Genomic DNA, 15,141 nt, shown 5'->3' on the forward strand with positions numbered 1-15,141 from the left:
ATATAATTATGTGGCTATACATAGGTAGTATAGGTACATCCTACTCGCCGAGATGAACGGTTCGAAACGGTTGTCACGCAATATCAAGCCAAACGTCCGTGTATCGCGCATCATCATCATCATAAATGTGTAACAATAATATCGCGATATAATAATTATAATGCGAAGAAGCACACGGCTCCGGTATCATGATAAATATTATTAGAATTTAATGTAAAACGTATATATTATATCTATGTATATGTGTACAGTCACTTTCGACTTTCCTACATGATGGCTTCTCGCTGTCGGCCGTACTCTGAATAAAAATAATAGCAAAATAGCAACAATAGGCGGTAAACATTATGATATTGTGATGACGGGGACGAATAAAAAAACTCGAACGTCAGAAGAAAAAAAAATGTCGAAAAAAAATGCGCGCACACAAACGAGACGATGTGCCGCGGACTGACTGGGCACGTTTGTCCATATCATAATATATAGGTATATATACCTATAGGTCCACTGGACGGTGCAGCGGGTCGCTATATTTTGACTTGTAATTATCGCGGAAATCGTGTGTAGAAAAACCGCTGCGGTGTGAACTAGTTAAGCAAATGACCATTTAACTTATATTATTATATACTCTTACATTGTTTTTCATTCTCCTATATTTCTCTCGTTTTCCACTCTGGTCGCCCGCGGGCTGTACCGGCTACCTCGCCTATATACACACCACGGCTTCTTCCTCCCACCGCGGACCACATCCGCTCGCGCGCGATTCTATAGTCCCATATAGTTCATTGTCGAATTCGTTATAGTCACCGTGTTTATTTTTTCTTCTCTCCGATTTTTTTCCTCCTCTCCGTGTCTCTGGGTCGAGTCCGCGCGGTACCTCCCCTCCTCGTCTCACCATCATCCTTCAACAGCTACTACCCACACCGACTCCTCCCTTCCGCGGAGTGGAAAATGACCGGCGCGTGAAACGACGAATTTTCCGACGACGTTTCCACCGCGTGTACCCACTACAACTATATAGAAGTATAATGATGATAATAATAACAATATAATAATCGCGACGATGACGGTGTTGAGCGGGGGATGACGAGGGGCAGCGGCCGTACTTGTGCTAGAGCCGAGATTGATTTTCACGTCACTGTCGTCGCCGCCACCGTAGCCGTCGCCGCGTATAGTCTCGTTCCGTTGACCATCGGCCGCCATCCGCGCGTCCAACAACTGTTGCAGGCCACACGCACATCGCATACCGTGGTTACGTCGCACATACCCGGAGCTGAAGTATAGCTCGACCCGGCCAAAGCTTACCAGGTTCCCGTACCGATACCCGCGTCGCGGTCACGCAGCCGCCGCCGCCGCCACACATGTCGCCAACCATGGCGTTGCCGCTGCTGCTGCTGTCGTCCACGTCGCTGTTGGCACTTCGCGGAGCGTCCGTCGCCGCCACGTCGACCGACGACTGCGTGCTAGACTTGGCCATCGTCTGCTTGGATGACAAGCTGCTGGTGTACGTCAACTGGCTGGAGAAGCGGGACAAGCTGAACGTGGTCGGAGACATCGTGACGATCGTCAAGAAGAAGGAGGCGGGCCTCGCCGAGGATCGGTCCAAGCTGCAGCCGTACAACAACAAACCGCACCGAGTCAGCACGTCCCTAGGACCGGCCATCGACGAGTACTTCGACACGCACACCATTCGGATATCTCTGCCTTGGATACTCGACGACGACATAGATCTGGAACTCGACCAGCAAGGTATATTAGTAGGGCCCGGATTTATATGCAATAAAAATCGATAAAATATGCAGATTCACATCATAAATATGCAAAAAATATGCAAAATTAATTTTTTTTACAAATTAACAATACATTATGTATACAAATTATTTATTAATAAAAAAAAATTTTAAATAACATTTTTAATGACATTGTGTAAGTATAAAAGTATTATAAATCAATTAAAGTATTACTATTATATTAAATTATCATTATTGGACGAGTACCAGCATGAAGTAATAAATATGGATTTCAAGTTTTCGAATTGAAAACTCCTACGATTATCTCGAAGCATACTTTTGTACTTGGAAAAACTTCTTTCCACGTCACAAGATACAATTGGTGCATATTTAAAACTTGATAAATCTCCAACTGACAGTTCCTCGTCTTCATCACATGCAGTTACCTCACCGTTGATTATACCATCGATTTTTTTCAATGTAGAATATCCACGATTTTTTGACAACACATTTGTAAATTTAGATCTAGCGAAATCTATTCCTGGCCCTCCTTCTTCGAATTTAAATTTAATATTTTCTATTAGCAATAAACTATTTCTTAAAGTAACATTAGATTTCTCTAGTTTTGTTATTGTATCTATTAAACACTGAAAGTGTGTTGTAATAACGGCGAGCTCATTTTTTAACTCTTTATTATGAAATAAACTACGTGCGTTTTCAATACACTTCGCTTCATTTTGGTTTAAAGCATTAATAACACATTTTACCTCATTGAAATATTTCCCATAATAAATTGCTGCTTCAAGCCATGTACCCCAACGAGTTAAAATTGGTTGTGGAGGTAAACTCAATTGGGATACATTTCTTTGAAAGTGTTTGCACGTGAAGGAGCTTTTAAAAATATCTTTTTAGTATTTGAAATTAATCGATCGACATTTTGATATTTTTCTCTTATGACTTCAGCTACTCTGTGTAGTCCATGAGCCATGCACGTTACATGAATTAATTTAGGGTAAAATACTTTAAGAGCTTCGCCAGATTTAACCATGTACGGAGCAGCATCTGTTACATACAATAATACTTTTTCATGAAATATTTTTTGGGGCCATAAAATGTTCATGGAGTCATTAAATAATTGGGAAATTGTTTGAAAATTTGCCTTTTGTAATTGCTCAACCGTTAAAACAATTGGTTTTGTACATTCTTCAGATGATAATTTCCCAATTATGACACTAGCAACATATCGTCCTGTACATCAATTGTCTCGTCAATAGAACCCAAATTGGATTGTTTCCTATTTCATTCCTAATTTTACATAAAACTTCATCATAGCATAAAGGTGAATAGTTCTTTCGGAGGGTAGATTCATCTGGTAATTTGAGTTTTAGATATTTTTCAAAAAACAATTTAAACTGTGGATTGTTTAATTTAAAAAGGGAAATATCGTTAGCCACCATAAAATTACATAAATCTTTGTTAAACTCATTTGTATTTTGATTATTAGTTCTGACCTGATTAAATGTTTTTTGTATGAAAGGTTGAGTGGTCTTTTCTTCTTTTAATCTGCGATTCGATATATGTTTTGCAGTTGCTAAATGTTGTACTACTTGAAACTTTCTGTTACATGACACATTTACACAACAAAAATTGCAAAATAAAATATTTCCGTCTGTTTTAAATATGTTTGGATATTCATTTACGTACCGGGAAGCATTATTTACTTTAGGCATTATATAAAAATAAAAGTCGCAAGTTAGATTTTTTAAACAAAATATACCGTACACTGTACACTGCGCACGATAAAGACCATACTAAAACTAAATTCTGTGTCACTCAATATATATTACACAGTATACTATACTGTTATCTAATGTGGACGTATTTGGGTAATAATAAATTTACTGCTAGAAAATCCAATATTTGTCGTTATTCGTCGGCCGTCGATAACGATGATGTTGATTGACGATCACTTATCGATGTATAATGTGTTATTTACAATCGACAGTAGGTATCTTTACAGACGTAAATACTATGAATTGTAGAATATGCAACATTTATGCAACTATCAATAAATATGCAATAAATATGCATTTTCATTCAAATATGCAAAAATATGCAAAAAAAAAAATTGAACCATAGAATCTACACTTTACGAAACGTCGACATTTATAATCAAAATTATTCTAGGTGAATTGTAGAAGAACATGCATTTGCATATAAATCCGGGCCCTATATATTAGGTATAAATAATTTTTATAAATACGTATAATGTTACGACCACACCATCTACCTGTTATCTAATTTTCACGACACCGCGCGACCCTCTAAAATTCGTTTAGTAGGTACCTACATAATTGGTCGATATCGATTTATAACAGGAGCGCGTACGCGCGATCGTCGAGGGGTCCGGGAAAAATCGTATCGACCGACGAGTTGCGCAGTGCGATGTCAAACGAATTGAGGGTTAGCTTTTGATATTGTAATAAACATATTTTTATAATACGACTAAACGGATTTGAAGTAGGTACAGCAAATGCATACTCATTCATTGCGTAGACCAAGAGTCGGCAACCTTTTTGGTGTCAAGGGCCAAAAAATACAAAAAAATGTCACCGTCCATATACCTTATTTCATTTACAGTTTAAATATTTTTATCGACTAACATGATGTGGTATTCTATATACTTTTATACTAATTATAAATTGTGATCGCGGGCCGCATAAAATTGCTACACGGGCCGTGGGTTGCCGACCCCTGCATTGTAGACTATACTTATAAGTATGATACGTTCTAGACTTTTAGGGATTACGTCGGACGCGTGACAGTATAACGTCGGAGCGTACTTATGTATAATGTAGGTTAATATACCACGAAATTTTAACGTTTTAATATGAATAATTACAATATCGCATATGATATTTATACACACAGTTATGTTGTCATTGTCGAGGTCGTCTTCGTTGTCACCGTGCGTAATCAACGCGCTCGCTGATAATCCACGAATTAAACGTCTATCGCGGTCGAGTTTTATTCGGTCAACGATCTTTATATTTTAATCTCAAACGACTATATTGCCGCAGTAGTACCGTAGATTATTTATCTTGGACGCTGCAATAACTCCGTCGTTATCTATTGCGTCTCTCAATATTAAACTCCGTTTCGTTAAAATTATGAGAAAGCGTAAAAAAAATAGGTTCCCCGTTGTCACAAAATAATATACTGCAGTACCTATCGTTCGCTGTATATACTATGAAAATATTGATATAGCATTATAGGACTCCCCCGGTCAACGATAAAGAAAAATACATACGTCCGAGTACAAAACAACCAAAATGTTGTAAAGGCTTATATCGAAATATGAGAAGGGACGACAAAATTCTAATTCATACTATTGCAATATAACGCGGCTTAATTTGAAGTTTTATTCGATGTTTGAATAGTATTGATTATGATTGTATTCTGATTACGAGATATTATGCGATTATTATTACGTTTTCCTGTATACATAATATATTACATATTATATACATAGACTTAAGAACTTATGGAACCTATATGCATAGACCCGTAAACTACCTATAAGTTTATATTATACAGTCACAACTTATAAGGAAAAGTGCAAACGAAATAGTTTTATCAGAATATAATATATTATTTTGTAATCAAGGTAATAATAATATTGTCTTATTTTTTATAAAATGTATAAATGGCGACATAAATAATACCGATGTTACCATCATTAATGCCCGGTAAAATTTATCGTTATTGCTTAAATCACTTTACCATTGTAACTATTTTAATGTTCCTCTGTTCCTCTGTTCATTTTTATTTTGTTTTCGTTGAAAATGTATTCAATCATTTTAAACAAAAACTATAAGTTTTTTGACCTAGATGGAATTTACATATAATTAATTGTACATTTAAATAATTTCATTTAAACCTTATAATACTGCATAGTATAGTAATACATACCAATGACATTATTAATACTAAATAGTTACATATCGCTTAAATAACTGTTAGTGATTGAGTTAACGGCTTGAAAAATGAAAATTATAAATCAGTTAAGTTAAGATAAGCTTAAAGTACAAGATATAAGTGATGGAAAAATATTTAACACACAAGAATGAAAAAATAAATACCAGTAAAAGATATAGTACAAACTTTATCATACAATTATTCTATTTAAAAATGCACACTACGTTTTAACTTTAAATTGGTTAGGTTAGATTGTTATTTTATACAAAAAGTTTTAGCATTCAATATTCATAATAGTTATTAAGTCATAAATAATAATAATGATCTAGAAGTGACAATTTTCGGAGGATTAGTTTTTAATTATGGATAAAAAGCAAAGAAAATGATTTTGCATAATGCAGTTTTCAAATTTTGTAAAAATTTGAAGTTCAAATGAATACAAAAATTGTGCATATATATTTTTTAAATTTTTTTACAGAGACAAGAACCACTTATGTAAGCTATTGTATTAAAATTTTAAAAATTTGGCATAGTAAATAATTTCACAAATAAACTTCTGTAGAAAAAAAAAATCAACAATTTCTCATATCTATTAATAACTTAAAAGAGTCAAAATATTTTTAAAATCATACCATGTAAACAAAATTATAATATTAACATTTGGTGAACATTTTATGTAGGTACCTACAGTTATTTGTTTTTGAATTGCAATAAAATAACTAAAATCATTCGAGTAGAAATATTATTTCTTGAATTAATAATAAATATGCAATGCCATAAAAAATTTAACTTCAGGCGTATATAAGAGATTAACTTGATTTTTCGATACAATTTTTCTATATATATAAAGGTAGCACAAAGTATAAAGAACTTTGTACTAATTTTAAAAATATTTGGTATGAATTTTTAATCTAAAAAATAATTAGAAAATGTTCGCAATTTCGACGTAATTTATTGAAATTCTAACTACAATATCTAGTGATTGTTTTTTTTTTTTGTAGATTTAAGCTAAACTTATTTTATAAAATAAAAACAAATTAGCAAATTTTTATTAAATTTTCTAAGTTAAATCAAGTGACATATTTTTATTGAAAATTAAAGAAAAAATAAAAAAAATATATGCTATTTTAATAGTCTACTAATGATAGCTAAATAAAAGTTAAAATATTTTAATTATTATTATTTATATATAATAATATTATAATAATTTGGCGAAATTTCAAGTTTCTATAGCTATTCGTTTTGAATTATGGTAAAATTAATTAATTAATTTTGTAATAAACATGTTTGACAAAAAAATTCCTGTTTTTTATTCATTATAATTATTTTTTTCAATTATTGAGAAAAGTAGGTATTGGGAATTTTTTAATTTTGACACCTTAAATTGAAAATCAAAGTATTTTTATTGACCTAAAAGATGATGTCTGACATGAAAAAATACAAATCATCGTAAAATTAAAACATTCATCGCCCCGCTTAGAATCTAAAATTGTTGCAATATTATTATAAATATTATTAAATTATTATAAATTATTATTATAAAATTATAATATTATTATATTATACAATACCTACCTCTTAAAGCAGAAATTGCTGAGCTTTTTGTAATATGATTCATTTTGGAAAATGTTTAGATTTTAGAGCCCCACAATAAACCAAATAATGATATATTTTGTTGGATTGCCATCTGTGCGATAACTTTTAGTTTTGCAACGTTAAAGTGATACGTCACTAGTACCTATAACTATAATTGCCATGGATAATAATCAATAATAAAATTAAATTCGAACGTAATCATAGAATAAAGTAGTAGAGATAAAATATCATAAAATCGTATTTATACATGCGATTTATGTTTTCTTTTATGTATATATATAATTATAATAATCTAATATTAAATATTTTATATTATAAAAAAGATATATAAGTATTTAAAATTTCAAAATCTAACCAAAGTTTGACAACCTTTCATTGGTAGGTACCTCGTATATACTCTGTAATCTGCATACACTAGAAATTTAAAAAGATTTATTATACTTTATGAAAAGTATACTTTTTTAATTTTTATTAATTTCGAGAATAATACATCATAAAACTAGTTTAACGATTTTTGGTTTATCATAGCTAACATTAAATTCCATATAAAGTTTAAATAAACTAAATAAATGTTCATGTTGCAATATTTGTTATATTAGCTAGATTAAATGCTAAGAAATTAATTTTTAGGTTTTAATAATAACTTATTTCTATGAACTATTGTATTTCATACGGTTAATATTATTTTAAAAATAATTATAGGTAATAACAGTAATAATATATTTGAAAACTCACATTACTTAAATACTATTAAAATTCGTACTATTTCAGAATGAATAATAATGTACATTAGTCTTCAATAAATAGTATTACGGCGTATTATATTATAAAATATATTCTACCACCTACCTTGCGTGGATAATTTTTCATCTTAATTTCAATATGATGGGTCACTGAACAAAAATAAAAACAAAATATTGTGAAGTCACCTGAACAAAGGGGTTAATAAAGGTTATTGAATAATAAATTAAGCACACGAGTGTTCTCGATTTTGTTTATCCAATATTGCCAGATGTGGTTGTATTAATTAAAATATTTTTTTCTTCAATAACTACGTGTGGACTTTTTCATAGGTACGATCCGTTATTTTTACAGTAAATGTTAATCTTATCGTGTGACAGATGATTAGGCGTTTATTGGATAGAAATTAATGGAAATACTAAATTAAACACCGAAGCTAGTGTGAATAATGTGTAATTTTAATAAGAACGGTCTTTATAGACGCGGAAAATATTCAACTCGAGTACATTATATTATTATTATGAAACGTAAGATGTCTTTATGGCCCTGTAAATGATTGCAAAATGTCGCGGGTTATGTAATATCATGAATCTCAAACCTGAACTCTTGTGACTCGCTGTGGACGTTCCAACTGCATATTTTAATCTTCATTTCATATGATTAGTATTTTAGAGTAGTATAGTACTAAATGTGTCAATATTTTGCGTGGGTATATTCACAATGTAAACATAGGTATGTAATATTTTTTATGAAGTGGATCTCGTCAATTTTTAACTGCAAACAATGAGCATAATAACACTTATTATATAACAATTGCTATTTTTATTATAGACATATTATACATCGTATAAATATTTATACATATTTACTCTACCGCATCTATAGACTTCTGCAGGTATAATACTAGTATAGGCATAATTTCTGTCAACGATAATATGATTACTCAAGGCGTGATTATTATTTCTGACTTCTGTACACTTCGAAATAACCATTAATAATTGTTTCTAGCCATTCAGAATTTGGCGTCCAAAACTATAAGCATGACAACAATTATTACTTTCAACATCGACATAATGAAAATTGTTTTAAATATTATACTCCAAGAATAGCTTTTAGGTTTCTGGAAAGAAATAGAGAGTTTAGCTTTGGAATTTGCTTGGAAATGCACGTCAAGTTTGAAAGTCAAACCTTGGAAAACAACTTATGAATCAATTTGCGTGTTTCGCGTGGGTAGTTGTAATATGCGGTGGTCCGTGAGTGGTTGCATAGTTGCCTAAACAGTCAAAACTAATTTCATTCCTGTCAACACTTTAGGTAGGACAGAAACATCGATCACCTATAGGCTTAACTACTCCGCAGTTATCACAGAGCAATAAGAAAATTATTTGGGCATATAAAGAAAAAAACTATTTTTCCCCAAATATATTCCTTATATACGATATATTTTATAGCACAAATTATTTTAGCAAAAGTGCGTATTGTAAATGAAAAAAGTAATAACATAATATTAAATATTATAGGAAGGTATAGATTTTTTTAATAATGCATTTAATTGCTACTAAAAGAAGGTACCGCATCAATTATGTAATGAGTAATGACTTACAAGTTTTAAAGAATATTGAATAATATTAATTATTCATGCTAGGTATTATAACACGGATTTAAAAATAAAACACTTTTATCATTATGTTATATTCTTTTAACGATTGGTTTAATAATATTCAAATTTATTCATTCCAATCAAAAAATAATAAACTGATATAATATAATAGGTATTCAGTTGTAACAGTTATAATTTATAATTCCATTAACCACTTCTTAAAAACATTAGGGCAATATTATGTTGTCACTTTGTCAGTGTGAAATATGCAATTGCGAATTGATTTTTTTATTATACAATAATATTTCAAATAAATTTCTTTGTAATGTTATATTTACTTTGATTAAGAGGACGTCATACCCGCATGTGTTATCTCCGTCTTACACACGTACGGCATAGACAAACTACCGCGTTTACACAGTTTGAGTAGAACTCACTCAATTTTGGTTCTAGAGTAAATATATCTATTTTAAAATTGAATTGTAACAATATTTTTGAGGGCAATATCTCTTTACGCTGCGTTGTTTTTCATTATTCCCATTATAACGTTAATTATATCGTTTAAAAATATCGAAAATGTCAACATTTTTAAATGACCTTTAACATTTAAAAATTTAAATTAAAAAAAAAACGCAGCGTCTTGCCCTTAGAAATATTTTTACAATTCCATGTTATAATAGATATATTTTCTTTAGAACCAAATTGAGCGAGTTCTACTTAGATTCAATGTATTGTTTTCGTCTTAGTAACGTACATCATAGCAAACCCGTGTTCAGCAGAATCTAATTTATGCTGTTAGCTTCAATATTAGAGTCAATTCACCTATTATCAGACCAAAAATATTATCTATAATATCACGACCAAGTATACTTTTATTGACATTTTTATAATTAGGCATGAAAAATATTAAAAGTTTAAAATGCTTAATTTAAAATGAAAATAATAATAAAAATCGGTGATGCTTAAATAGTATTCTTACCTTAAGTTGTTGACCTGAAAGTTGATATGTAGTGCGTTAGTAATGTAGAGACAACAATTAATGTGGATACGATTTCCTTTAAATACATAAATATACAAAAAACGAGTTTTTAATAAGTTGTTGAAAAAAGAAGAATAATTAAAAATATAGTTTTCAAGCGTTGGGGTACTAATCATATAAATAGGTGATTTGTTAAATCCAACTATTTTATTGAATGACACATTTCATTATTATTAAGAAAATATAATCGTTTGTTTTTTAGACAGTGCTATTTGTATTCGAGTGAATATAATAAAATCGTTTATCCCACGCCCATGTTATCGTAATGGACCATATTCGCGGATTCGATTTTTCGTCTGGTATTTTTTCGTCTCGATTTCGGTTTCGAATATTTTATTTGATCTTATATACGTTTGAGTTTATTTGTAAACGCTCAACTTATTAGGTACGATCAAAAAAGGTTTCTTTTTTTCTTCTCGGAAACAAAAATATTTATACTATTATAATCGTACTAAAGTCTTGTATAGATAATGATATAGCGCGTAGGTAATACCTATAGTGAGATTGCAGCTGAAAAGAACACGAAGACAATACAATTTTCGATTCGTATCCGCCGACGTCGTCAACACGCGCCTGTACCCGCGAATCGTGTAAACACTACGATAACAATATAACAATAATTATAATATAACGCGTAGTGTACGATAGGAACCGTGAATAATTCATTAGGGGGCGGATGAAGTCGATCTGTTAGAATTTTGTCCCGACCAACATAATAATAATAATAATAACTCAAATCCGAGCGGCGTTAATCATTTCTAATAATTATTGTATTGTAGTTGTCGTTGTCGTTTTCGTTTCACGTCAGCTGTGCCGATTTGCAGCGCAATTTCACTATGTCCGGAAAATCGACCTTCTATAACGCGCCGGTGTGTGTGTGTTTTCGCCTATTTTAAGACCCACATTATGTCGTGTGATGGACGATAGATAATATATAGACTATTGTGAACCTACGACTTTGTTGTCGTTTTTGTTTTTCGCATTGACGCGAAAGCGCCGCGATTCGATTTTTCCAAAAGCAAACCGAGCGGAAGTCGACCTTCAATACTATATAGGTGTCACACAATAGGGCTGAAGTCGCATTTGTAATACATACAACGATAATGTTATATTGTAATAGTGCACGCAGGCGAGAATATGGCTCCGCGAGAAGAAGATTATTTCCTCCCTCTCTCTACGTCCTGGAATATTGGAAAAATCTTTGAGGTCAACGGGTTAATCAAACGACGGCGGTCGTCACGAATCATTGGGCGTCATTATAATAACGTCGTCGTATAGTCCCATAGCTATCACACTACGCAGCAGCGTTATACTTACCATACTATACCTGACTTCCGACTTCTCGAAACGGTGGCGCATACCCAATATATATATACACTGTATAGGTACATTATGTGCGCGCGTAATTATTCTCTCTCAGTCCAATTGCCCGCGACCGACCGCACGCGCAATTACTGCTGCTGAAACATAATAATATAATGTATACAACGCGTATTATTATTATAATAGTAAAATAATATTATTTTACGACGACCACCACGACAACAATGCGGGAATGCGCCCGTTGCCGTATCATTATAATACCGTAGTCCATGTATTTATGCGTTTGCGAGCGATTTTTTTCCCTTCCGCTTTTCCATGTCCGTTTGTTTACATTATTTATTTTTTTATTATTATTCTTTCACCGCGCTTACGTTTTCCGTATCATGGTATATATATACATCTATCTATCTATTTGTTTTGTTTTGGTTTTTTTTTTGTTCCGTCATAATCTAGGCCGTGGCAAGAAGACCAAATTGAAACATCTCAAGAAAATGATGTCGATGTTGGGCGTAATCATGTGCGCCAAACTGTCGCTGATGGGACCGTTGGCCATGGTCATGATTGGTGTCAAGGCGCTAAAGGCCCTGCTGCTGGCCGTCATCTCGCTGACCATATCCAAAATCATGTTGCTCAAGAAGTTTAAGGGCGGTGGTGGTGGCGGCGGAAGTGGTTCCGTGGTCCAGGCCGACTGGTCGTCGGACAAAGATGATCGGAACGCGCATTTGCTGGCCTACGCCGGACAATCGGCCGCCACTTCGGGGACAGCCGTCATGTCACCGTCTTCGCAACAGCCTCTCCAACAGATGTATCCTTCGTACGAGCCTTACGGCTATCACGGGGCAGCCTAAACGCCGTCTCGTTGACACTGACTTCACCATCAACTACCAACACAACCAGCACTATCCACACATCACTGACACCTCCGTCAAGACTTCCTGTCATCGGATATGAAGTTTAGTATATATATAATATATATATTTATCACTTCCGTGTATATCCTTTCGGAAGTGGGCGGACTTACGTCATTCAAACGCGCGTGTCCGTTAAACTAGTCACCGCTTTACCCCTTAGAAATTCACAAACCAACCACCATCACCATTATCGATGACGTATCTCCTCTGACCCGTCATCGTTTAGTTATAGCTGCAGGTATATAGTTTGCCATCCTCGAGATCTGTAAGTCGCCACTAGTGCACATTTCGTCCATCAAATTATTATAATGTCGTGGAACGTATCTGGTAATCATAGGATTCCCCCCCCCCTCAGTCTAATATTATTTAGTTTTATTATTTTTAATGTTATATATTATAAATGAATATATTACAATAATATTATTGTCCTTACCGCACCAACAGATGATTTTTTTCTACATGATATATCTTCTAATTTTCTCAGCCAATTTTAGTGTTATGTGCATTATTTTTTGTATCGTTGAATAGTATACCTAGGTACTTATAAGTAGCGATACATTATATATTTATACAATTTTTTTTCAAAGATAGAGAAAACAAAGTTTCAATATTTTTTATGAATGTCCTTTTTAGGTTTTTTTAAAAAACGTTTTCTAATGGCAACCCTTATTTTTAGTTCATAGTCCTAACAATTTTAACTAGAATATTTTTTTATGAAAAATATGTATTCTATTTATGATTATTATTAAATGTACGGTTTAGAGGACTGCTGTGTTAATGGATACTCTACAAATTGTCGGTTATAACTACTCGAATCATCAATAATATTTTAAAATTTTAAATATTTATAAATAATAAACTATTGGTTCAATATTCTATATATTTTACTTAATCAATCCCTATCAAAAAGTAATACTGTATAATATACAATTAAAAATATGAATTGCCATTAAAAAAATAATTAACCTAAAAAGACATTATGGAAAAAATAATATTTTTATTGCAAAAATGTAAATGTTTTGTAAAAACACAAATATTTACCTCTTAAAATATCGTAATTAAATAAATTATTTTGAGTTTTATCGATAATTCTGAAACTTTGAAAATAATATACTACGCATTAATAGTACCTATTTGTTGCGGATAACAAAACATAATTTAAAAAATATTATCGCGTGGCAATGTCCTTAATAATACATATACATCTAAAACCTTTTATACAACAAGAGTTGAAAAATGATTCAAAACGATCTAGTTAATCGAAAAATTGTATAGTTTGTGTTTTTACTTTTTTAAGCTACAATTCTGTGTGCTTTTGACGTACTCTATTTCTTTTTTTTAGAATTAAAATTATGAGAGTTAATGGTATAATATGAGTAATATACATCATAATTAAATATATATGGCGGATATGTCGTGTCACAACACGCTAAGCTTCCATATACTCCTCCTACCCATCCCTTGGCGTAAAATCTAATTCGATTGACAACGAATTTCGTGTACAGTTTTTTAAGAATATTATTGTCGATACGATAAAACTGACCACCGTTTATTGTATTAAACATAATTTTTAGGCAACCACTTGATAGAAATTAAATCAATTTTAATAATTACCATACCCGACTCGGTCGCTACATAAAACAATTCTACTTACAATATGAGAATTTATAGTTTTTTTTTTATCTTATAACCTTCATATATTTTTTATAATATTCACAACTGTAATTTTTATTTTTTGTTTATTTTTATATACACCGTTTTAATAAATAATAATATCATAATAATTGTATATTGTATGTATTTTATACAGTTTTTATTAACACGTATTATTGTCCGTTCTTTCGTATGTATACATAAACCTGTGTTTTTATATAATATTTAATTTAACACATTTGTTATATATTATAAATTATTTGTAAGTAATAAAATATAATTATTTATAATATGGATGCACTTTCGTTCTGCTGAAACCGATTGAAGGCGTAGGTATCGAAAAGCGATCGTTTACGCTAAAGCAATAATGATTGCCTATCAGACCGCCTCGGTTAAGTAACATTACGTTTGCTACTATTTACTTTACATTGTCCTCATTAAAAAATAACATTACAAGAAGATGAAATTTATGAAGAAAAAAAAATACAAAGAGAAATACACTACCGCTTGAATAATCTATGGACAAAAATGATGTACCTATATAGTCACGTAGGTATTGAAATAATCCGTACA

General features: G+C 31.8%; 1 protein-coding gene across 1 annotated transcript; it reads left to right on the forward strand.

Annotated features, from left to right (window-relative positions):
- The first annotated feature begins 280 nt into the window (after nucleotides 1-280).
- LOC114132558 (uncharacterized) lies at nucleotides 281-14,853 on the forward strand. The gene is made up of 2 exons (XM_027998049.2): nucleotides 281-1,746; nucleotides 12,458-14,853. The coding sequence occupies exons 1-2, from the start codon at nucleotides 1,359-1,361 to the stop codon at nucleotides 12,850-12,852; spliced, it is 783 nt and encodes a 260-aa protein (XP_027853850.1). The 5' UTR covers nucleotides 281-1,358; the 3' UTR covers nucleotides 12,853-14,853.
- Nucleotides 14,854-15,141: the final 288 nt, after the last annotated feature.

The sequence above is a fragment of the Aphis gossypii genome, chromosome 2 (assembly GCF_020184175.1).
Source record: "Aphis gossypii isolate Hap1 chromosome 2, ASM2018417v2, whole genome shotgun sequence".
In the NCBI taxonomy this organism is placed as follows: domain Eukaryota; kingdom Metazoa; phylum Arthropoda; class Insecta; order Hemiptera; family Aphididae; genus Aphis; species Aphis gossypii.

Coding starts and splice junctions, on each gene's coding strand:
- LOC114132558 (XM_027998049.2), top strand. CDS start 1,359: ATGTCGCCAACCATGGCGTTGCCGCTGCTGCTGCTGTCGTCCACGTCG. Junction 1,747..12,457: donor TCTGGAACTCGACCAGCAAG/GTATATTAGTAG, acceptor GTCATAATCTAG/GCCGTGGCAAGAAGACCAAA.